This window comes from Macrotis lagotis, chromosome X (genome assembly GCF_037893015.1).
Source record: "Macrotis lagotis isolate mMagLag1 chromosome X, bilby.v1.9.chrom.fasta, whole genome shotgun sequence".
Lineage (NCBI taxonomy): Eukaryota > Metazoa > Chordata > Mammalia > Peramelemorphia > Peramelidae > Macrotis > Macrotis lagotis.
In genome coordinates, this window is record NC_133666.1 from 194822396 (window position 1) to 194849356 (window position 26961).

At 34.9% G+C, this 26961-nt stretch overlaps 1 protein-coding gene across 3 annotated transcripts in view; it reads right to left on the reverse strand.

The window, feature by feature from the left end:
• The window catches only part of GIN1 (gypsy retrotransposon integrase 1), a 45427-nt gene that overhangs the window by 17635 nt on the left and 831 nt on the right, over positions 1-26961 (reverse strand). For all 3 annotated transcript variants that reach the window (XR_012471612.1, XM_074201412.1, XM_074201413.1), the window contains exons 2-4: positions 7648-7793; positions 5314-5507; positions 621-926 (exon numbers count right to left, since the gene is read on the reverse strand). Coding sequence is in view for 2 of the 3 variants with exons in the window: in XM_074201412.1 (XP_074057513.1) it covers positions 621-926; positions 5314-5507; positions 7648-7786 (639 nt within the window). In the remaining variant the exon portion in view is untranslated. The remainder of the gene's footprint in view (positions 1-620; positions 927-5313; positions 5508-7647; positions 7794-26961) is intronic.

The window sequence follows — 26961 nt, forward strand, 5'->3', positions numbered from 1 at the left end:
GACAGAGAATACCATCTGTATCCAAAGAAAGAATTGGGAAGTTTAAACAAAGATTAAAGACTATCACCTTTAATTTGAAAAAAAAGTTATATTATGTATTGTGTAAGTTTGCTATCTCTTAGATTTTATTTTTTCCTTAAGGATACTATTTTTCTCTCAACACATTCAATTTTGATCAATGTATAGCATGGAAACAACGTAAAGACTATCAGAATACCTTCCATTGGGGAGGGGGTAAGGAAGCAAATTTGAGGGAAAAACTGTAAAATTCAAAACAATAGAATGGAAAAAGCTTTACAAACAAAGAATCCTGAATATCAATTCTGATTCAACCAATTACTATATGTAGTACTAAACACCCTCTCTGACTCAGTTTCTTCATATGTAGAAAAAAAGTTACTAATATATGCTTAACTTAGCAAGGATTAAGTGAGACAATATAGGTAGGACATCTTTGTAAACTGTAAAGCAATATCTACAAATTTTGACATGAAACATGTGGAACATTATGCACACCAAGGATATGGAATATGATGTAGTTATTGTGCTTTTGGGTGTTTATATTATAATGGGAGGCTATAGCCATATCTTCCTAAAATTTGGGAGGTATCTTCTCTTACCTGATGTATAAATTCTTCTCCTTGATCCATCACTATTTTCTGAGGAGGACCATATAGGAAAAATATACTAATAATTGCTTTAGAAATTTCAGATGCAGAAACATCATGGAGAGGTAAAATCACAATCCATTTTGTGAACAAATCAGTCATAATTATGGCATATATATGGCTTCGACTGCTAGAATGAAAAGGTCCCATTAAATCCACAGAAACGACACTCCAAGATTCTTCTACCTTAAGAGGCTGATATCTGCGTGCCAAGACAGTGGAATTTTTTGCCACTTGACAATGCTGACAAGAATATACCTAAAATTAATAATAATAATAAAGTTTAAATGTGATTAAATATAGAAAAATATTTTAAACTATTATAAGTCATGGTAATATTTTTCTAGAATAAATGTAATATAAACTGTTCTCTTATTTTCTACTGAAATAATTTTTGACATTTAATATAGATAGATATAAGCACGATAGGAGTAGAAGACATGGAAGAAAGCTCAGTCCTTTTGAGCACAATGAATACATAAATATCTAGAGATATAAAAATTTAAATTAAAAGCTTTGAAATAAAAGCAAGCTTCTAAATAGTTTGGAAGAAAATGTGATAAATCTTAACCAAGAAATGGAATCTGTGTAAATTAGAATATATCAAAAGAAATCAATGACTCCATAAGACAAGAAAACATGTTAGAACAAAATCAAAACACTGACTAAATGGAAGAAAATGGAAGATATCTGATATCATATGTACATATATATATTTAAAATTTGTATATTCAAATAAATATGTATATAATAGGTATTATTAAAAATTGACCTATATAACAAGATAATTTAGAAATCATTGGACTCTCTTAACCCTATAATTTTTTAAATGGTCTGAATATTATATTTAAGAAATCATATATGAAAACTACACCAAAATTTTAGAATCAAGGGTAAAATAATTCAAAAGAACAGAGATTTGGGACTCAATATTACCAAGGGCAAAAGAGACAGACTGCTGTTCTGAAGTTTTGAAGAGTGAAAAAATAAGTGAGGGAAAAAGAATCACTGGTATAAAAAGAAGAAAAAGAAAAGTTTATAATTTGCTATTTTTTTATAGCTGGGATTTGCAAGAAAAAAGAAAATGAAAACATGAAAGAAGAGATGAGAGGAATAGAAATCATGATGACTTGTACTTTGGATAAAAGAGGGTTAAACACAAGTTTGGCATAGAAATAAATCAAACTCATCAGGGAAACAAAAGGGCATGAGAAAACTACATTACAAGTAAAACAAACTTCCTTATCCTGAGGAGAAATTAAAAGTGAGGGAAAAAAGAAAAGAACTAAAAAAAAACAGCTAGGGTAAATGACTGAACAAATTGTAGTATCTGAATGTGTTGTTGCCAAGTTGTTTTTCAGTTGTGTCAGGCTCTTTCTGACCCCATTTGAGATTTTCTTGGCAGAGATACTAGAGAGGTTTGCCATTTCTTTCTCCAGGTCTTTTTACAGATAAGGAAACTGAGGCAAACATAGTTAAATTACTTGCCCAGGGTCACTCAGTAACTGTTTGAAGTCAGAATGGAACTCAGGAAGATGCCACCTACTTTTCCTTACATGAATGTAATGAAATAATATTGATTTGTAAAAACTGACAAAAGTATATTATTCCAAAAATTCCTGGATATTATAGACTGATTCAAAATAAAGTGGGCAGAACCAGAGAAACAAGTTATATACAATATTAAAAAGAAAAAAACTTTAAAAGATTTAAGAGGCTAGATTTAAGATTTAAGTTAGATGGCACAGTGAATAGAGCACCAACCCTGAAGTTAAGAGGACCTGAGTTCAAATCCAGACTCAGACACTTAATACTTACTTAGCTGTGTGACCCTGGGCAAGTCACTTAACCCCTCTGCCTTGCAAAAAACACAATAAAAACAAAAAGGCTTAAGAACTCCAATCAAAACCAATCTAAAGATGAATCAAGTCTCTAGAGGACCTATGATGAAGCAAATAACAAAATAGACACAAGGTAAAGAGACATTGATTTTTGGATATCACCAATGCATGGATCTGTTTTGCTTAATGCTTCTCCCTCTCCTCCCTCTTTTTTTTCCTCATTTAACTGAGCTAACCAATATTTAAAACTCCAAGAGATGACATAACTTGACTTATTACAGGAGAAAGATATATGTATGTGGGAACTCCTTATTCCAAGGAATTCAACCCCACAGAAAGAGACCTAGATTTTTATGGGGAACACAAAAAAGTGGAAGTCATAAATAGACAATCCCCTCCCAAATGGAAGGGACATGAGAGGAGGAAGTAAGTAGTAGGTGAGGGGAAAGACCTCCCTTCCTGCAAAGGAGAAATGCTGAAAAAGGGGAGGGGAAAACAAGAATAAACAGGACAGCAAAAGCAGCATTCTTTTTCCTTAGGAATCACAAGACTATATAAAGATATGATGGTCTGCTTTTCTACAAGGATCCAACTGTAGTTTATCAATCTGGGTTAGGTTGATTGGAGGGAGAATGGACTTGACTTCAAGAACACTGAGAGTTTAACAGAATTCAGTCACAAAAGATCACTGTTAAATTAGTTCAGTGGGGCCTCTCTAGAAAATAGGACAACTTAAGAAAAGAAATTCAGAAGACCTCTTAATAACTGGGAGAGGCATTAGAAGAAAAAGGGTATTTTTTTAAAAGGCCAAAAAAAGGTCATCATAACATTTTCTAAAATGTATAGATAATAGAAGGCAGTTCCAAAGGGAGCATAAACAAGCAGAACAATTTTGTTAGGTAGGATTTATTATATGCTTATTTTTAAAGAAGTAAGCAGTGTAGGATAGCCACCTGGAGTCAGGAGTACCTGAGTTCAAATCTGGTCTCAGACACTTAATAATTACCTAGTTGTGTGGCCTTGGGCAAGCCACTTAACCCCATTGACTTGCCAAAAAAAAAAAAAGAAGCAGTGTTAAGAGATGAGACAGTGGTAGAGTAGAAGGAAGCAATTCAGTTAAGCTTCTTCCCCATAACTATCCCACATAGATCAAAAAAAAAAATCAGACTAAGTCCAAAATTCATGGAAGACATGATATAAAAGGGTTTGAAATAAAAATAAAATAAAAAATAAATTTACAAATTAAATGAGAGCATTAGAGAAATTAGAAATAAGTACCTAGGGAAAGAAATGAGAGCTATGGAAGAAAATTGGAAAAAGAATTAATATCCAAAACCTTATCCAAGAAAATTGGTGACTCCATGAGACAATAATAACATTAAAGTTAAAAGATTGAAAACAACTAGACATATAAGGTATCTGAAATAAAAGAATGAACCTAGATAGCAGATCAAATAGAGATAATTTAAGAATCATTAGATTTGAAAGCCATGAATAAAAAAACTGCTTAGACAGCATATTTCAAGAATTCATGATAGAGAAATCTGCCCATATCTCTTAGAAGCTATGGGTAAATTGAAAAATAGAAAAAAATCCACCAATCACCTCCTGAAAGAAACTCCAAAGTGAAAATTCCCAGGTATCTTCTAACAAATATCCAAAACTTTCAGGAGAAGAGAAGTATTTTATATATAAACATGTATATATATCTATACATACTGTTACATATACATACATGGACATATTTAGTGCATTACAAACCTTAAAGTCCTATATTAATGCTATTTATTATTGTTGACATTATTATCCCAAAGTTAATTGATTGCAAAAGTGTATTTGATTCAACAAAGCAAAGTGAAATCCTAAAGACTCTCCACTCTACACTAATAAGGTATTCCACACTTTGGAGAGACCATGGGATAACAGATCTAGAACCTGAAGGGACATCGGAAGTTATCTAGGTCAAGGTCCTCATTTTATAGATAAATAGCTAGACTTGAAGAAGTAAAGGACTTATTCAAGGTTATTCAGCAATAAACTTTAGAGCAGGATTTGAATCCAGGTTCTCTGATTTCCCAAGAAAACCAACAAGTTGGGGCTCCAAAGTTCACAGAGAATTAATGGATCTGAGACACAATGCATTCCCATTTAATCTCTGCCATCACATAGGAATTCATTCATGAAAAAAGTTAGACTAAAAATAGTTTTTTTGATGAATGCAATATTTTACAGTATAAACATTTTTATTACTCAGACTGATTTTTGCCCATAATAAACAATATTCAAAATATTTCTGTGTATTACAAATATACTCATTCCCCATCCCCCAACCCCTAATACTGAGATTTTTTTCTGGAGAATTCTGCCAAAGAAACAAAAATCACCTTTTCTATTACAATTCTAATTTCCTATTTTTCCAGGCTTATTATTCTTTACTACTCTCTACAAGTTCAATGACCCAGGGTGACTGGACTTTGTGCTGTACCTCTGAGACAGCACTTGATCTCCTGATTCTACCTTTTCATTAATTGTCCCTTATACCTGGAATTTCCTCCCCTTCATTTACACCTCTTGCCTTTCCAGGACTTATTTCAAATCCCACCTACTCTAGGAAACTTTTTCTAATCTTTATGCATTGCTAGTGTCTTTCCTCTGAGATTACATTCCATTTACACTGCTTCTTGAAGTAAAGCAAATGACTCTGACAACAAGTAGTATCATTATTCAATGATCTGGGTCAAAAGCCACCTTTGATGTCTACATTACAATTATACTATTTAAATAGTCCAACCCAATAACCATACCCACTGTTTGACATCATTGGTCACAGATGTCCAATAGTAACCAGATTCTACTAGAGTAAGAGTTCTGGATATGCCATGATGAGCCCCAGTGTTATTTTCATGGCATTCTCTTAGGACTTTGTTCTTCTCCTCTTCTGAGAAAATTACCAAACGATTTTGTTTCTTGTCCTTTCCAACATAGAATAGTTTTTTCTCTAGAAGAAATGATAAAAGATAGAATGTTATTTTTTTTAGATTTACATGCTTCCTTTATTCTGCAACATTTAGTTTAAAATTTTACCTATTTCTTTATTTCCCAAATAGGTCTTACAAACCTTTCATCTTCAAAGAACAAGAATGTTTATAAAGTTGTTTTCAAAATATGTCTAAAAGATTCTTAGTTGTTATATACCAAATGTCTAAGGGCAACTAGATGGCACAATGAATAGAGCACTGGCCTTGGAGTCAGAAATATGGGTGTTCCAATACAGCCTCAGATGTTTGACTCTTACTAGCTGTGTGACTTGGATAAATCACTTAATCCTACCAGTACTATCCTCAGTCATCCTGATTCATATCTGACCACTGGACCCAAATGGCTCTGAAGGAGAAATTGAGACTGGTGACTTAGCACAGCACCATCTCACTCAAATCCAATTCATGTGTGTGTTGTCATGGCATCATATCCCTAATGTAGTGGTCTTCTCATTTTGTAGTGATTTAAATAGAATAGTGTTTTTATCAATCACAGATAAAGACTGAGAGTCTATAAAATGGTTTATACACTAACTTGAAGTAAATGATTTTTTTGAAACCATGAAAAATGATCCTAAATTTTAAGAAATACTAAAAGATGCTTTTAAAAACATTCCTTAAATAAATCCAGTTCCAGAAAGGCTTCAGTTATGTCCAATTCAAATAAATAAATTCAGTATCTGAATAACTTTAGTAAGATAACTCAAACCAAAAGAGGTCAGCAGTTAGGCTTGGAAAATTAAATACCCTATCTTCTGACTCCATGTATTTCTATTTGTTGTCTCCCATGCCTGAAATTCTCTCTCTCGTGCTCTGTTTCACTGTACAAGAAATGATGGAAAGGGTGGGACCATAGAAAAAGATGTAAGAATGCCCTTGACCAGGAATTCCTATTTCTATATCCTTGAGTAAAACTGGCAATTTATTGTTAAAATCCATTGTATTAATTTGGTTTAATAGACCTAATGAATTATATTGCTTTACTTATATTGTCTTCATCTGAAAGGAAACATTGGAGAAACAAAGTACAAGCACATTCACCTCTTAGGAAATTCATGGTTGCTTTTTCCCCATGTTATTTTATCCCTCAGGGGAAATTTTGGATTCTTTTTTAGGATCAATGAAAATATGGAACTTCTCAAGGAAACTCCCTGAACTAATGAAATCCAAATTTACTTTGCAATTTATAGGCTTAAAGAATTATTTGGGAGCACTGAAAGTGCTTGGGATATGCCCAGGTCATAAAGGCCAGAAATGTTTAAGACTTAAGTCCAGGGGTGGCTAGGTGGCACAGTGGATAAAGCACCGGCTCTGGAGTCAGGAGTACCTGGGTTCAAATCCGGTCTCAGACACTTAATAATTACCTAGCTGTGTGGCCTTGGGCAAGCCACTTAACCCCATTTGCCTTGCAAAAAAAAACTAAAAAAAAAAAGACTTAAGTCTAGGGACAGCTAGGTGGTGCAGTGGAGTCATGAGGACCTGAGTTCAAATTCGACCTTAGACACTTAATAATTACCTAGCTGTGTGACCCTGGGCAAATTACTTAACTCCATTGTCTTGCAAGCCCCGCCCCCCCCAAAAGACTTAAGTCCAAGAATTCCAGATTCTATAGTCAATCAGTCATCCAGCCTATCCCTATGTTTCTTTTGGAGAAATTCATTATCAGTTCTTGATAGACAGATATATAGATATAGATATATAGATAGATAGTTGGGCAGCATGAAGAAAGATCAACAGGAACAATAAGTCATTTCTTTAAATGAAATTTGTTTTATAGGGGTCATCTTATGAACAGCATTTTCTTTTTTATTTGTGATTAAATGAAACTCACACAAAAGGAGTCAACATTAGTAGCCCCAAGCTTCTCTTTCTAAGTACTTATTGTATCAATATAGAACTGTCAACACTAATTTACCGAATATATTTCAGGGGGTGTTGAGCATTCTGCTAAAAGGAAGTTAAAAGAAAAGGAATGGGGAATATATAGATATTACTTAAAACAATATAGTCAAATTTTGTAATGTTTACCAGAAATTCTGAGTTCTAAGGCTTTTTCAAAGGTATAATTTTGGGAAGATAAACTTTAGTTGTTAACTTTACCTTTGAATTCAAATTTTTTTGCTGCTCTTCTTATTCCACTTCTCTCACTTGGCAAAGTAGTTGGATGATATTCACCTGTTCGCTTGTAGTATGAAATCTGCTTTAGATGAAGGCCACCATTTTTACCACTACGGACCATTCTTAAACTGAGAGAAAAAAAAAATTAAATATAGTTATTTTGGTTGTTATTAGTTCTCTATTCTAGTTTCTATCCTAAATTATATCACTAATTTTGTTTTATAATTTTTATATGATCTTGAAAAGACTTCTGTAAGATTTTTTATATTAATATTTCTAAAATTACTTCAATAAATTTATTCCAAGTAAAACACAAAGAAATTTTTTAAAAATTTAACAATCTAGAAAAATATTTTGAGATAATCCATAATAATTAGGTTGATCGTCCGTACTTGATAAACCCAACTGCATGTGGTCATTGATTTTTGTAAGGAAGTGACTCTACCCACCTCCAATTTTCTCTATAGTATAAGGAATATGAATGACAGCACACTATAACAGAAAGAAAGCTTGGAGTCAGAAGAGATCTCGGTTCAAATCCAAGCTCTAATACTTGATTACCTATGCCATTATAGGTCAATCATTTAACCTCGCAAACCTTCAATTTTGTCCTCTGTAAAAATTTCTGCCATTTATTGGTTGTTTTCTATTGTGTCCAATTACTAAAAGTGATTATGACTGCCTCTTCTAATTACTCAAAAATTCCTATCAAGAATATGGAAAAGAGTCTGTTAAGACTGAAAAAAAATTGTTAGAAAGAAGCTGAGAAGTTTGATACAAGGGAACCATTGCTAGCAATAGTCCCCAGGGTGAAGTATTTTAATTAACTCCTCTTCTCAGTAGACTTAAATCCTACTAACATTTGACAATAAGTCAACACTTTTAGGCTCTCATCTCTGTGTCGGTCTGTCTGTCTGTCTCTTTTTAAAATATGTTAATAAATTCTAATAAGGATGCCAATGTAATTCTAGAGTTGGCTTGAAATGACTCAGAGATGAAATAAACTATAATTGAGGAAAAAAGATGTTTTTAATAAAAGTATTTCAATTCCAGCCTTATACTTCTTAGGAAGTTTCTAATCATCTCTAGAATTGTTAAAAACTTATTTTAGCTTATCAGAACTAAATTTATTTGAATTATTTTTAATTTAAAAGTCAGTTGAGGTAGATAGCATAATAGTGATTCTGTGGATGAAAATGATTCTTATAAATTGAGCAGAAAAGAAAATTAGCAATCTAATTTTAGATCTTAGACCCATTTTACAAATGAGGAAAGTGAGTCCCAAGGAAGTAAAGTGACAAGCCCAAGTAACACAGTTGGGAATAAAGCCCAGGTCTCCTGATTTTTAATCTAATACTTTTCAAGATACACTATCTTGCATATAAGTGAAAGCCCTTTCAAAATAAAACCCTATCTTTTCTCCAAAACCTAACCCTCTTCTGAACATCCTTTTTTATTGTTGAGGGCAACATCACTTTTCTAGTTACCAAAGTACACAATTATCCTTATTCCTTATAATATAGAGGAAATTGGAGGTGGATAGAGTCACTTCCTTACAAAAATCAAGGGCCACATGCAGTTGGATTTATCAAGTATGGATGGTCATGGATTATCTCAAAATATTTTTCCAGATCATTAAACTTTTTAAAAAAGTATCATCCACACAATAATGGGAACCAGAAAGTAGAAATAATTATCCACCTCAACCAAACAACCTTGAATTAACAATTAGATAGGTATTCATAAATACTGACATATGCACATACATATTTCTACATACATACATTGTTCACAAAAACATACATTATATCTTATATTCCTCCCCACAAAGAATATAAATAAGACAGCAAATACTGATTCACAAAACAAAAAAATTTTAACATTAGAAGGGTACTCAGAGGTCATCTAGTCTAATGAATACACAAAGAGAATTTCCATTATATAGAATACTTGAAAAATGAACACCTATTATGTGCCTGAAAGCTTTCTGCCAGAAGTTTTCCCTAAATGTGCCTCTTTGCAATTTCTACCTATTGCTCTTGGCTTTATTCACTAAGGACAAATGGAACAAATCTAGTCCTCCAAAATGATACAGCTTCATATGCTTGAGAGAGTTCTATTGTATCTCTCCTGAGTCTTCTCTTCTCTGAGCTAAACATCCTTAGTTTCTTCAACTGTTGTTAATATGGCATAGACTTAAGGTCTTCCTCATTTGAGTCGCCCTTGTCAAGACACTCTTCAATTTATTAAAATATATTTTAACCCATTGCCAGAACTAAATACAACAGTTCAGAAGATATTTGATGAAGGGAGAGTACAATGAAACTATCACCTCCTTATTAATGAAAGCTATACCAGGTATAGCTTTTATTTTTTTCAAATTACAAGTAAACATAATTTTGCCAGTCATTTAAAAAAAAATTGAGTTCCAAATTTTATCGCTCCTCTTCTTCTTCCCTGTCCTCTCTAAAATAGTAAGCAATTTCATATAGACTATATTATACGCAATCATGTAAAATATACTTCTATAATTAGTCATGTTGTGAAAAAAGAAACAGAACAAAAGAAAAAACACACTAAACAAAAAGAAAATGAAAATAGCATGCTTCAGTATGCATTCAGACTCCATTAGTTCTTCCTCTAGAGGTGGAAAATATTTTCCACCTGAGTTCTTTGGTCTTAGATCATTGCATTATTGAGAAGAGCTAAATCATTCAGTTGATCCTAGCACACCACTGCTGTTATTGTGTATAGTTTTCTTGGTTCTACTCAATTCATTTTGCATCACTTTGTGTGTCTTTCCAAATTTTTCTGAAAATGGCTGTTTATCTTTTCTTATAGACAGTGGTATTCCATTACATTCATATACCACAACTTGTTTAGTCATTGTCAAATTAATGGTTATCCCCTCAATTTTCAATTCTTTCACATCAAAAAAAAAAAAAAGAACTGCTATAAATATTTTGTAAATGTAGGTCCTTTTGCCTTTTTTTTATGATCTCTTTGAGCTACAGACCCAGTAGTGGTAATGCTGGATCAAAAGGTATACATAGTTTTACTATCTTTTGGCATGTTCCAAGTTACCCTTCAGAATGGCTCTATTAGTTCATAACTCCAATAGCACATTAGTGTTCCAATTTATCCATATCCTCTCTCACATTTATCATTTTCCTTTTCTGTCATATTTCTGTGAGATAGTATCTCAGAGTTGGTTTAATTTTCATTTCTCTAATCAATAGTAATTTAGAGCATTTTTAAAAAATTTCTTCCTCTGAAAACTATCTATTCATATCCTTTGACCTTTTATCAACTGGGGAATGACACTCTTGTAAGTTTTACTCAGTTTTCTATATATTTTAGAAACGAAGTCTTTTTTTTAGGTTTTTGCAAGACAAATGGGGTTAAGCGGCTTGCCCAAGGCCACACAGCTAGGCAATTATTAAGTGTCTGAGACTGGATTTGAACCCAGGTACTCTTGGCTCCAGGGCCGGTGCTTTATCCACTGCACCACCTAGCTGCCCTCAGAAATGAAGTCTTAATGAGAGACATATGTCATAAAATATTTTCCCCAGTTTTTTGCTTTCATTCTAATCTTGGTAGCATTGGTGTTGTTAGCATAAAACCTTTTTAATTTGATAAAATCAAAATTATCCACTATACATCTCATAAATCTGTATATCTCTAATTTGATAAAAGAAATTCTTCCCTTCTTCATAGATCTGACAATTAAAACTATTTCTTGCTCTCCTGATCTGCTTATGGTATCACCTTTTATGTCTAAATCATGCATCATTTTGACCTTATCTTGCTATACAGGGCAAGATGGTGGTCCATATCTAGTTTCTGTCATATTGTTTTCCAGTTTTCCCAGAAGTGTTTTTCAAATGGTGGGTTCTTATCCCAGAAACTAGGTTCTTCGGGTTTATCAAACACTAGATTATTATGGTCATTTTCTACGATGTGTGCCTATTTTATTCTACTGATAGTTTTGATAATTGTCACTTCATAATATAAGGTCACCTGTTTTGCATTTTCCCCCCACTAATTCCATTTATATTCTTGAGGTTTTGTTCTTTGAGATGAATTATTATTATTTTTCTAGTTTTATAAAATAGAGCTTTTTATTAGTTTGATTAGTATGGTGCTGAATAAGTAAAGTGATTTAGGTAGAATTATCATATTTATTATATTGACTTCACCTATCCATGAGCAAATGATATTTTTCCAATTGCTTAAATGTGACTTTATTTTTGTGAAAATTGTTTTGTGCTCTGTGTTCATATAGCTCCTGAATTTGTCCTGACAGGTAGACTCACAAATATGTTTTGTCTACAATTATTTTAAATTTATATCTCTTGCTGTTGGCCTTTGTTGGCAATACAGAGAAATGCTGATGACTTATATGGGTTTATTTTATATCATCCAACTTTAATAAAGTTGTACACTGTCTCAACCAATTTTTTAGTTGATTTGTTAGAGTTCTCTATGTATAACATCAAATCTGTCAACTGAAAGTTTTGTTTCCTCATTGCCTATTTTTATTTCTTCAGTTTCTTTTTCTTATCTTTTTGCTATAGCTAACACTTCTAATACAATATTGAATAAGTGTTGGTAACTGGTATCCTTGCTTCACTCCTGGTCATAATGGGATGGCTTTAAGTTTATCCCCATTACAGATAATGCTTGCTCTTGGTTTTAGATAGATTACTACTTGTCAATTTAAGGAAAGGCTCATTTATTCTGACATTTTCTAGTGCTTCTAATAGTAATATTTCATTAAAAGCTTCTTCTGTACCTACTGAAATATGATTTTTGTTGAAATATTTAAACATAAATTAATAGGAAAAAACAGTAACAATAAAATAAGACTTGCAGATATAATAAAGGAGTAAGGCATATGAATACAGCAAAAGAAAAGAAAAAGATTAGAATGACAAGATGAAAGACCCTATGAAATATGAGAACATGGAACTACAATATTGATTCCAGAGTGGTTCAAAAGAGAAATAAAAATTACAAAAGCACAATTTATGGCCTGTACATCAAAAAATAATGAGCAAAATGTAATAATGAAATTGTAGTGACAAAACTCATCAAAGAAACAAAAGAGATAACAACAAATTGGAAATGCCAGATGTTAATAGGACTCAGATCCACTGAGGAGAGAAGTTAAACTGTTTCACTTTGTGGGTCACTGCCAGTAATGGTTCATTGTGTGAAGTTTCTCAGCTTCTTTCTAACTCCCTTTTCCACATACTCAATAGGGATTTTAGAGTGATCAGAGGTAGTCATAAGTCATCTTAATATTCTATTATTGGAATTAATATCTATATTAATTAATATTAACATTTAATATTCCAAAAGGAGAATATAAAATAAAACCACTTGTTAAAAACCCCACACTATTTTCTAATTATTTATACATAAAAGATGTACTCAAAATACTCTTTGTTCTACTAGAGTAGCTTGTTTATTCCTAAAAATAATATTGAGAAATGTGTGTGTTAGACATATGTGTATGTATATTATAGTAGTGAGGTGGCACAGTGGATAGACTGCCAATCTTGAAGTTAGGAGAACCTGAATTCCATACTTACTAGCTGTATGGCCCTGGCCAAGTCATTTAACCCTGTTTGCCTCAGTTTGCTCATCTATAAAATAAACTATAAAATAAAATGGCAATCCAATATCTTTGACAAGAAAATCCCAAATGGTGTCATGATGAGTTGGGCATGAACGAAAAACAGAAAAGCTATATAATATAAACAGCAGTACAAAGCAAAAAGGGAACATAGAAGTCACATAAATATGTTTTAAGTGTTGCAGTTCTTACAAAGTATCTGATAAATTAGTTAAGAATAGGAATCTTTGGCAACTGCTTCATAAATCAACAGAGGTCATATCCTCAGACTATATGCTAAATCAAGGGAAGCCAGCTAGGCTCTAATGTAAAACCCCTCAGTCCAGCTAACTGCCTTTGGCCTGTAAGCTTCTGATAAGCTTCAGATAAGCTTCAGTCATGCACAGGAAAACACCAGCAAGATGTTATGTAAATGAGGGAACTTTAAAATGGCACTGATAACTTTAAAATAAGGCTCATGTGCTAAAGAACTAAGCCAAAGGTAGCATGGATAGGAGTTAATCTGTCCCTTCTCCTCCTATCAAAATTCTATAAAAATGAGACTCCCAAACTCCTGCCCCCAGAGGATTCCCCTCCTGCTGCCCAAGTGCTTACCTCCCTGATCTGCACCTACATGAGTGACTCTTTGTAATCCTCCCAATCCCCATTCTCTACTACTGCAGGCTAAGGGAGAGGACCTCAATCAAGGTCATAGACACTCCAGAGAAACCAACCAGGACCCCCTACTGGCCATCCGGAGAAACTGCACTCAGTGAGCAATTCCTCTAGCACCCTCTACTGGCCGGCTGGAGATATTGCGCTTGGTGAGTAAAGTCTCTAGGGATCCCAACACCAAACCTTTGTGGAGCAGCCCCTCCCCAACTCAAGGTCTTAGCAAAATGAAGAAAGATCAGTGGAAAGGAAGGTCTATAGAAAAATTCTTGGAAGGAAAAGACCCTAACTCAGAGAGACTTAGAACCTTTGAGGAGAATATGATCTGGTCTCCAGAAAAGAAAGACTTCCTTGAAAATAGGGAAGGAGTTTACAAATCAATTGGAAAATTTGGGAGAGTCAATTAACATCTCGCAACAAGGTGAGAGGGCTCTGGCGCCACTAGCTAGGGTCTTTGAACTTAGTGCACACTGAAATACTATCTAGCTTGTATGCAACATATTCTTCAATATCTAATTGTTTCCACAGATCAAAAGGACCAAACAATTTTGATGATTCTGCATTGTAGTATAGATTGAGATCAGGTACTTATGATTCTTTTTCCTTATTAATCTTTGAAAATTGTTTCTCTTGGGGGGGTGGAGCCAAGATGGCAACAAGAGAGGAATGTCTCTTAGTTGCTCTCTCTTACAACTTATAAACTAAGGACTCTAACTAAATTTTCGAGAGACAAAACCCACAAGAGGGACCCAGGGAGGCAGTTCTCCTACTCAAGGTAACCTGGAAAAGAGCAGAAAGGCTCTGCTCCCCAGGGTTGGAGGGGTGGCCCAACAGAGCTAAGGAACTTCAACCTCCCAGAGGCAGCCCCAGGGCGCTGGGAGCCCCAACTCACAGCAGCACAGGAGTTTCCTGAGCTACACCCTGGAAGTACCAGCACAAAGTGGGGGAACAGCAGGGGGACCTGGGCCAGAGGGAGCATGTGAAGCCCAGCCCTCAGGTCACACAGCTAGCAGTGGACACTGCATTCCAGATCCAGGAAACAGAAGCAGGTGGAGCTGGTAAGCAGAAGCCCCCAGGGCATGAGCCCATTGAACTGAAGGAGGGGAGTGAAAAGATAGACTGCAGAGCTCTGTCCTCTGCCCCTGGAACAGGACTCTGGAGCTCTGACCACATTCAGATCCTGATCCCAGTCTAGGCCCCCCATACAACAGCAGGGCCCCCCCACTTCAGCCCCGTGGCAGAGGGGGGCACTTATGGTCATTCACAGACCAGGAGGGAGTACAGAGTCTCACACACTGAAACCCTTGTGGGAGTGTCCCAAAAGCTCAGGAAGCACCCCCAGGGTCAGGCTGGGAAAATGAGCAATCAGAGAAATAAGAGGAACACTATTGAGAAATATTTTGCATATGAGCCCAAGAAGGATCAAAATACTCAGTCTGAAGATGAGGAAGCACAAACTCCTGTAACTAAAGACTCCAAGAAAAAACAGAAATTGGGCTCAGGCTATGACAGAGCTCAAAAAAGACTTTGAAAATCAAATGAGGGGAGTTAGAAGAAAAACTGGGAAAAGAAATGAGAGAGTTGCAGGAAAAACATGAAAATGAAGTCAGCAGCCTAGTCAAGGAAATCCAAAAAAATGCTGAAGAAAATAGCATGCTAAAAACCAGCTTAGGTCAAATGGATAAAACAGTTCAAAAAGTTATTGAGGAGAAAATGCTTTAAAAAGCAAAACTGGCCAGATGGAAAAAGAGATAAGAAAACTCTCTGAGAACAAATCCTTCAGACAAAGAATAGAACTCAGGGAGATTGATGAATTACGAGAAACCAGGACTCAATACTTCAAAATGAAAAAAATGAAAAATTAGAAGAAAATGTGAAACATCTCATTGAAAAAACAACTGATATGGAAAACAGACTTAGGAAAGATAATTTAAAAATTATTGGAATACCTGAAAGTCATGATCAGGAAAAGAGTCTTGACATCATTTTCAAAGAATTACTACAGGAAAATTGCCCTGATATTCTAGAAGCAGAGGGCAAAACAGAAATGGAGAGAACCCACCAATGCCCCCAAGAAAGAGATCCCAAAAAAAAACCAGCCCCTAGGACTATTATAGCCAAATTCCAGAACTCCAAAGTCAAAGAGAAAATATTACAAGCAGCCAGAAGGACACAGTTCAAATTTTGTGGAGCTGCAGTCAGGATCACACAGGACTTAGCAGCAACTACATTGGAAGCTCATAGGGCTTGGAATATAATATATTGGAAGGCAAAAGAGCTTAGAATGCAGCCAAAAATCAACTACCCAGCAAGGCTGAAGGTCCTCTTCCAGGGAAAAAGATGGACTTTCAATGAACCAGGGGAATTTCAAATGTTCCTGTTGGAATGGCCAAAGCTTAACAGAAGGTTTGATCTACAGATACAGAACTCAGGTGAAGCATGGAGATTGGAGGAGAGGGGGAAAACATCAGGGACTTGATAATGAAATGCATGTATTCCTGCATAGAAAAATGATACTGATAATAGTCATATGAACCCTCTCAGTTAGAGCAGGTAGAGGGAGCTTTTATAGTTGAAGCACAGGAGAAAGCTGAATTTGAAGATAAAATATGGTGTAAAAATGGGGTCAAAAGAAAAAAGGGAAATGTAATGGGAGAAAGAAAAAGGAGAGGGGGAATAGGCCAACTGGCTATGTCCCAGCACGGGGAAAAAAGATTCTCATAACTCTTGAGAATTATAACTCTAACAGAGAGAATATACTTAGCCAGAAGTGATGGATACTCAAGATCTATCCATGAGACTGCTATTCAATGGGATGAAACTGGCTATAACCCAACTTGGGAGAAAGACTCTAATAACTCTCAAGAATTTTAACTCTATTAGATAGACTGTACTTAGCTAGAAGTGATGGATACTCAGAATTTTCTATGACTCAGAATGATTTAAAAAACCTCCTCCTTAAAAAGGGGGACAGGAAGAAGATGGGAGGAGGAAGGGGATTGAATGGAGTAAATCTCCTTACATTAAGAGGTACAAAATACCAATGGTAATAGAGGGAAAGAAGGAAGGAGATGAGAAGCACCTGAATCTTCTTCTCATCAGATTTGGCTTAAAGTCAACTTACACACATACTCAGTTAACTTAAAAAAACAACAACTATCCTTTCAAGTACTAAAAGGGGAAAAGGGGGGGGGGAACAGGAGAAAGGGAGGGGGAGGAAAAAAGGGAAACTAACACAAGGAAGGGAAAAGGGAAAGAGGAAAGAAAGGGGAAGGGGTGGATATAGGAGGACAAACACTGAAGGGGGGTGGTATTCAGAAACAAAATACTGGGGAATACGGATGGGGAAGGGGAAAAATAAAAACAGAGGGAAGATACCATGAAGGGCAAAAAAGAGTTAATAATTATAACTTTTAATGTGAATGGGATGAACTCTCCCTTAAAACGTAAGTGAATAGCAGTGTGGATTAAAAACCAGACTCCAACAATATGCTGCTTACAAGAAACACATTTGAAGCCGAGAGATAGATATAGGGTAAAAGTAAAAGGTTGGAACAAAATATATTTTCCTTCAGCTTAAGTAAAAAAGGCAGGGGTAGCAATCCTTATCTCAGACAAAGCAATTGCAAAAAAAAGAAATAAGGAAACTATATCCTCCTAAAAGGTACCATAGACAATGAAGCAATTTCAATACTGAATACACACAAACACACTCACCCAATGGGATAGCATCCAAATTCTTAGAGGAGAAGCTGAAAGAACTAAAGGAAGACATAGATAGCAAAATTCTACTAGTGGGAGACCTCAACCTCCCACTCTCAGATCTAGATAAATCGAATCATAAAATAAATAAGAAAGAAGTTAGGGAGGAAAATAGATTGTTAGAAAAATTAGATATGGTAGACTTATGGAGGAAATTGAATGGGGATAGAAAGGAATATATCTTTTTCTCTGCAGTACATGGAACTTATACAAAAATTGACCATGTGCTGGGACATAAAAACCTAATGCGCAACTGCAGAAAGGCAGAAATAGTGAATATATCTTTCTCAGGTCACAATGCAATAAAAGTCATATGCAATATTGGGCCAGGGAGATATAGACCCAGAACCAACTGGAAACTAAAAACCTCATTTTAAAGAATGAGTGGATCAAAAACAAATTATAGAAAAAATTAATAATTTTATCCAAGATAATGACAATAATGAAACAACATACCAAAACCTATGGGATTAACTCAAAGTGGCTCTCAGGGGATACATTATGTCTTTAAATGCTCACATGAATAAATTAAAGAAAGAGGAAATCAATGAACTAAATATGAAACTTAAAAAATTAGAGAAAGAACAAATTAAAAACCCTCACTTAAATACTAAATTAGAAATTCTAAAAATTAAAGGAGAAATTAATAAAATTGAAAGCAAAAAAACTATTGAATTAATAAATAAAACCAAAAGTTGGTTTTGTGAGAAAAAAAAATTGATAAACCTCTGGTCAATTTGGTTAAAAAAAAAAGAAAACCAAATTGCTAGTATCATAAACGAAAAAAGATGAACTCACCACTAATGCGGAGGAAATTAAAGAAATAACTGAGAATTATTTTGCCCAACTCTATGTCAATAAATTTGACAATCAAGTAAAATGGATGGATATTTACAAAAATATAAGTTGCCCAGGCTAAATGAAAAGGAGATTAAATACCTAAAGAACCCTATCTCATGATGAAAAAGGGTAAAAACATTACATGTACAAAAATATTTATAGCAGCCCTGTTTGTGGTGACAAAGAACTGGAAATCAAGTAAATGCCCTTCAATTGAGAAATGGCTTAGCAAACCGTGGTATATGTATGTCATGTCTATTAGAAACCAGGAGGGATGGGAATTCAGGGAAGCCTGGAGGGATTTGCATGAACTGATGCTGAGTGAGATGAGCAGAACCAGAAAAACACTGTATACCCTAACAGCAACATGGGGAGTTATGATCAACCTTGAAGGACTTGCTCATTCGATCAGTGCAACAATCAGGAACAATTTGGGGCTGTCTGCAAAGGAGAGTGACATCTGTATCCAGATAAGGAGCTGTGGAGTTTGAACAAAGTTCAAGGATTATTGCCTTTAATTTAGAAAAAAAACATATCTTATTGTCTGATTTTGTCACCTCTTAGACTTCTGTTCTTTAAGGATATGATTTCTCTCTCATCACACCCAATTTGGATCAAGGTACAACATGGAAACAAAGTAAAGACTGACAGAGTGCTTTCTGTGTGTGTGGGAGGGAAGCAAGATGGGGGGGAAATTGTAAAACTCAAATAATATCTTTAATAAAAATTAATTAAAAAAAAAGAACCCTATCTCTGAAAAAGAAATTCAACATACAATCCTTGAACTCCCTAAGAAAAAATCTCCAGGGCCTGATGGATTCACAAGTTAATTCTACCAAACATTTAAGGAATAATTGGTTCCAATTCTATACAAACTCTTTGGAAAAATAGGGGAAGATGGAACTCTGCCTAACTCTTTCTATGACAACAATATGGTGCTGATACCTAAACTAGAAAGAGTTAAAACAGGGAAAGAAAATTATACACCTATGTCCCTGATGAATATAGATGCAAAAATCTTAAAAATCTTAGCAAAACAATTACAAGTTATCACTGGGATAATATATTTTGACCAATTAGGATTCATCCCAGGAATGCAGGTTTGGTTCAACATTAGGAAAATGTTAGTATAATCAATTATATCAACAACAAACCTATCAGAAATTATATGATCATATCAATAGATGCTGAAAAAGCTTTTGACAAAATACAGCACCTATATCCTAATAAAAACACTAGAGAGTGTACAAATAAATGGACTGTTCCTTAGAACAATTAGCAATATCTATTTGAAAACATCAACAAGCATTATATTCAATGGGGAGAGGCTAGCAGCATTCCCAATAAGATTGGGGTGAAACAAGGATGCCCATTATCATCACTACTATTCAATATCGTATTAGAAATGCTAGCTTCAGCAATTACAGAAGAAAAAGAAATAGAAGGAATTAGAACTGGGAAAGAAGAAACAAAACTCTCACTCTTTGCAGATGACATGATGGTCTACCTAGAGAATCCCAAGAAATCATCCAAAAGACTACTGGAAACAATTAGCAATTTTAGCAAAGTTGCTGTATACAAAATAAACCCTCATAAATCCTCAACTTTTCTATATATGACTAGCAAAATACAGCAGGATGAGCTAGAAAGAGAAATCCCATTCAAAGCAACCTCAGTGGGCAACTAGGTGGCAAGGGCAGCTAGGTGGCGCAGTGGGGGCAGCTAGGTGGCGCAATGGATAGAGCACAGGCCCTGGAGTCAGGAGTATCTGAGTTCAAATCTGGCTTCAGATACTTAATAATTACCTAGCTGTGTGGCCTTGGGCAAGTCACTTAACTCCATTGCCTTGCCAAAAAAAAAAAACAACAAAGAAACCTCAGACAATATAAAATACCTGGGAGTCTATTTGCCAAGGCAGACTCAGAAACTTTTTGAAAACAATTATAAAACACTTCTCACACAAATTAAATCAGATTTAAATAACTGGGCAAACATCAACTGCTCATGGATAGGTAGAACTAATATAATAAAAACGACAATTCTACCAAAACTAAGCTACCTTTTAGTGCCCTACCAATCAAAATTCCAAAAAATTACTTTAATGAGTTAGAAAAAATTGTTAGTAAATTCATATGGAGAAATAAAAAGTCAAGAATAATGAAAAATGAAAAAAAATAAGGGGGCTTAGCCCTACCAGATCTAAAATTATATTATAAAGCATCAGTTATCAAAACTGTCTGGTACTGGCTAAGAAATAAGAGTGGTGGACCAGTGGAATAGACTAGGTGAAGAAGCAGGAGATGATTATAGTAATCTACTGTTTGATAAACCCAAAGAGTCCAGCTATTGGGATAAAAACTCTCCCATAAAAACTACTGGGAAAATTGGAAGTAAGTATGGAAGAAACTTAGATTAGACTAACACCTCACATCCTTTTCCAAGATAAGATACACATGGATACAGGATTTAGACATAAAAAGCAATACTATAAGCAAATTAGAAGATCAAGGACTAGTTTACCTGTCAGATCTATGGAAAGGGTAGCAGTTTATGACTAAGGAAGAGATGAAGAACATCACTAAAAAACAACTAGATGATTTCAATTACATTAAATTAAAAAGCTTTTGCACAGACAAAACCACTGTAAACAAGATCAAAAGAAATGTAGTAAAGTGAGAAACAATCTTTACAACTAATGTTTCTGACAAAGGACGCATTTCTAAAATATACAGAGAACTGAGTCATAGTTAAAAAAAAAAGTCATTCCCCAATTGATGAATGGTCAAAGGATATGCAAAGGCAATTTATAGATGAGGAGATCAAAGCAATCCATAATCATATGAAAAATTGCTCTAAATCATTACTTATGAGAGAAATGAAAATTAAAGCATCTGAGGTACCACCTCACACCTCTGAGACTGGCCAATATCCCCAGAAAGATAATGATAATTGCTGGAAGGGTTGTGGGAAATCTGGCACACTATTACATTGTTGGTGGAGTTGTGAACTCATCCAACTTTTCTGGAGAGAAATTTGGAACTATGCCCAAAGGGCAACAAAAAATGTGCATACTCTTTGATCCAGCAATACCACTACTGGGTCTATACCCTGAAGAGATGACAAAAAAGGGTAAAAACATCACTTGTACAAAAATATTCATAGCAGCCCTGTTTGTGGTGGCAACGAATTGGAAATTTAGTAAATGTCCTTCAATTGGGGAATGGATTAGCAAACTGTGGTATATGTATGTCATGGAACACTATTGTTCTATTAGAAACCAGGAGGGATGGGAATTCAGGGAAGGCTGTAGGGATTTGCATGAACTGATGCTGAGTGAGATGAGCAGAACCAGAAGAACACTGTACACCCTAACAGCTACATGGGGGCCATGATCAACCTTGATGGACTTGCTCATTCCATCAGTGCAAACAATCAGGGACAATTTTGGGCTGTCTGCAATGGAGAATACCATCTGTATCCAGAGAAAGAACTGTGAGGTTTGAACAAAGTCCAAGGACTATTTCCTTTAATTTGGGGAAAAAACCTGATATCTTATTGTCTGATTTTGTTATCTGTTATACTTTATGTTTCTTCCTGAAGGATATGATTTCTCTCTCTTCACACTCAGTTTGTATCAATGTACAACATGGAAGCAATATAAAGACTGACAAATTGCCTTCTGTGGGGGCTGGGGGGAGGGAAGTAAGATTAGGGGAAAAATTGTAAAACTCAAAATAAATAAAATTTTTAATAAAAAAAAATCTTAATGGTGGCTCCTTGGTATTTCAACTCTCAGTGGGGTTCCTGCCTGTTAGACTGTGTTGTTTCTTGCTATATATCTTCTTCCAATCAGGACTTCCATAGGATTCTAAATGTCGTTTGTGGTGGAGAAGATTATAGGAAATTCTTTTTGCTTTTCTTCATCTGGTACATTTTGAGGATCTTACTGAGTTGTTGGTGAAGGATCCGTGCCCTTCTGGATCCTAACACATGGTCATATTCCCACAAGTCTTACTATTTTTAATTTTTTAAAGTTTTTTTTTAAATTGTTATGAACCTGACAAACATCCAAATAATCATTTCTAAATTCAAAGGACATAAAAACAGAATTTAGTAAACAATGAATCTATACTACATATTGTTTGTTTTTAAAAGTATATAAAACTTTGTAGTTGCCAAACTGTCTTGTTTGTCTGTCTTTCTGAACTTGTTCTAAAAATATGGAATGTTTCATGATCTTGTGCTACCCTTATGTAGGAGCCAGGCTAATTTTTTGCACAAGGCTTCAGTTTTAACATATGTGCTGCCAAGTATTTCCTACTGCCTTTAAAAAAATATCCAGAACCTGGAAAGCTAGAAAGATGATCAGAAATCATCTCATCCAAATCTCATCCTTCCTTTCAACACCCTGTTTTCTTCAGATCAATAAATTGAAGTCAGAAAGTTGAAGAAACTCCCAGTTACATAAGTAAGAAGTTAGACTGAGTTCCCTAAGGGCAGGAACTAGGTCTTTTCTTTACTTTTTTATTCCTAGCACTTAGAATAGTTCCTGGCATACTGAATTGAATTTTTTTTAAATTACATAAATATTTTGTTTTCCAACTACATACAATGCATTGAATTTAAGTAACAGAGTTGGAACTCAAACAGATCTTGTGATCTCAATACCTATATCTAGATATTCCCAGACCAAGTTATACACTCCCAACATCAACCTTCCCGGAAATCAAAGATTACCTAGGCAGGTTGTCATCTGTTTTGACACAGTCCCTTCCTTCCCCCCATCTGGAAAGGTGACTCTTCAGATCAAATCTCCATAAACCATCTACTCTCCCCTCCTTAATCCACCTATTCCTACAACCAAATTATTCTACTCAGTTTTAAAATTTCATCCTAGGGTTAAGCTATTTTGTTCAGTCATTTTTTTCAGTTGTATCTGACTCTTCATAACCCAATTTGAGGTTTTCTTTCTTTCTTTTTTTTTTTTTTGCCTAGATGTCAAGTGTCTGAGGCCAAATTTGAACCCAGGGTGCTTGATTCACCATGCTATCTAGCTAACCCCAAATTGAGGTTTTCTTGGCAAAGATACCAGAAAGATTTACTATTTCCTTTACAAGTTCATTTTATAGATAGAAAATTGAGTTAAATGACAGTGTCCAGGATCACACAAGAGCTGTTTTCAGGTCTGGTTATCTAGCTGTTGGTAATCTTGATTAGTGAGTATAAATGCAAACACATATAACCCATTATCCCTAACTGTCCTGTTCATTTCACAGTACCATTCACCATGAAATCAGATTTATCTAGGAATGGAGTCAACTACTTAATATATATATATATATATATATATATCCTTCATCCTACAGTTTTCAATCTCTTGGTTTGGGAGAAGGAATCACAGCAATGTGAGCTTTGCTACTGAGATGGGGATGACAACACAGTGTACTTAGAGCTCTATTCAATCCTTCCCACTAGCCAAATACAAAGGTGGTTCAGTGGATATAACACTGGGTTTGGAATCATTAACAACTGAGTAGAAATCCAACCTCAGACACTCAATAGCTCTTTGACCCTGGACAAACCACTTAATTTCTATTTGTCTTAATCCATAGAGAAGACAGTGGCAAAAAGTACTACAATTATTTTTGCCAAGAAAACCCCAAGAACAGTATTGGCATACAGTGTCACAAAGAGTCAGACAAAATAAAATGCAAGCTCCTTAAGGGTTGTGGGATAGGGACAATATCTTAACCCTGACTCTCACTCTCTTACCCCAAACCTCGATTTTTTTTTTTCTTAAAAGCTATTGGGAATTAAAGCAACTCTGAGATATCACCTCACATCCATCAGATTGACCAATCTAACAAAAAAGAAAAATGATCAATGTTGTAGTTGGGAAAACTGGGATACTAAAGCAGTTGATGGAGTTGTGAACTGATTCAACCATTCTAGAGAGTAATTTGGAACTATGACCTAAGGGGCAATAAAACTGTGCATACCCCTTGATTCAGCATTACCACTACTAGGTCTCCATCCCAAAGAGATCACAAAAAAAGAGAAAAGATCCACGTGTACAAAAATATTTATAGTAGTTCTTTTGTAGTGGCAAAGAATTGGAAATATTGGGGATACTCATCAATTCGGGAAAGGCTGAACAAATTGTGGTATATGAATGTGATAAAGTGCTATGTTTTATAAGAAATCATCCACAGGACTTCAGAAAAGCCTGGAAAGACCTGAACTGATGCTGAGTGAAGTGAGCAGAACATTATACACACTGACAGCAACATTGTGTGATAATAAACTATGAGAGACTTAAATCTTCTCAGCCATGCAATGATCAAAGACAAATTCTAAAGAATTTGTGATGGAAAATACCATCCACATCCAGAGAAAAACTGTGGAGTTTGAATACAAACTAAAGCATGTCATTTTCCATTTTTAAAATTTGTTTTATGTTTTTCCCTCTCGTGTTTTTCCCTTTTTTTTTTTTTTGCAAGGCAGTGGGGTTAAGTGGCTTGCCCAAGGCCACACAGCTAGGTAATTATTAAGTGTCTGAGGCCTGATTTGAACTCAGGTACTCCTGACTCCAGGGCCGGTGCTCTATCTCCACTGCACCACCTAGCTGCCCCTGTTTTTCCCTTTTGTTCTGATTCTTCCTTGACAACATGACTAATATATCAATAATGTCCTTCATGTTCAAAGAAGACCAGGACATCAGGTGATGCCACGACAAACACGTGAATTGGATTTCAGTGAAGGGATGCTGTGCTAAGTTCCCAGTCTCACTTTCTCCTCCAGAGTCATCTGGGCCCAATGGCCAGATATGAATCAGGACAACTGGAGAAGGTCCTGGATGTGGGGCAATAAGGGTGTTTGAGGCTAGATTCAAACTTCCTTCCTCCTGACTCCAAAGTCAGTGCTCTATTCATTACACTTCCTAGCTAACTTGATTAATAAGTTATAAATGTATAATCTATATCAAATTATTCATTGTCGGGAGGGGGCAGAAAGGACAGGAGGAAGAAAAATGTGGAACTCAAGAGCTTATAAGAAAATGAAAGTTGAAAACTATCTTTGCATGTAGTTGGAAAATTAATTTATATTAAAAAAATGTCATTGAGACATTTCTTATGACTTGGCTGCCTCAAGGAACTAATGGCTCAGACTGTTAGTGTCACTCTATCATAACTGCATAGAAAGCAGCCTGTGGAATGTGAGGAAGGAGAGGAGGGTCTCAGATATTTACTGTGAAAATCACAATGGAGGGTCAGCTAAATTAATAAGGGACTCCTAATGCCAAAATTTATTGATTTCCATTAATAACTATAAGGAAACAATTCAAAACAAGTAGGAAGCACGAGGGAAGGGAAGGAAAATAAGCATTTAGATAGTAACTACCATATTTGCCAGAAATTACTTATTCTTCTCTTGCTCACTAAATAAACAAGTCCAGTTATTAACAGAAATGCAGATACACATACTGTAGATTAACACAGATGGCAATATTGTTTCTGAGTTACCAGAACTATTTTAATATTCTTCCAGAATATTATGCAAAAATACTAAGCATCAGTGATTTCATTTGCACTCCTTCCAACAGTTTGGAATACAGAGAGAAAATCATACAAGAATTAGTAAAATCTTAAGGCGTTAACTAACTGGGGGCATTTAGAAGCTAAGTGACAGACAATAAATAAGCAGTACTACATTTGAATTCACATCTTCAAGATTCTAAGGTTCCCATTCTATTCAATAAGTCACAGCCATCTGTATGTAATCTTTATTTAAAAACTATCACTTTCATCTTCGGAAAAAAGTAGACAAAAAGAAAGGTAGTATATACATCTGGAATAGTACTTATATCAACAAATATTTGAGTACCTATTGCTTAATTCTACTGCTAAATATGACTTTGAAGTTAATGGGAACACCAAGAATCTTTGAATATTAGATATCAATTGAAATAGTCCTATTCTATGCCAGGGTTAAAAGACATCATTTTTAAAAATTTCATAGGTTATTAGCTTTGCCTCAAATTCACCCTAACAAGCTTTCATTTGTCCTAGCTCTAAAATGCATAATTTTGCAAAACGTTTTTTCCCTAGTCACATCCTGACCTTCATGACAAAAGACAGTACTTAAAATCACCTCAAGTTTAATTTAAGAGCAAGAACAATTCATACAATATATTGTGAGGCTATAAGATGGGGTAATTTTTTTTTTTTTTTTTGCAGAATGCAAGTAACACCTTTTGTGAAGCTTGTTCTGGTTCATTTTCTCCATTATCAATACACTGAAAGAATGGTTACTGCCCTACTAGATGTAAATAATCATTCTTTCCTATATTCCCTCTCCCCCAGTGTCTACATCTATCTCTAGATATGTGTATGTATATATAG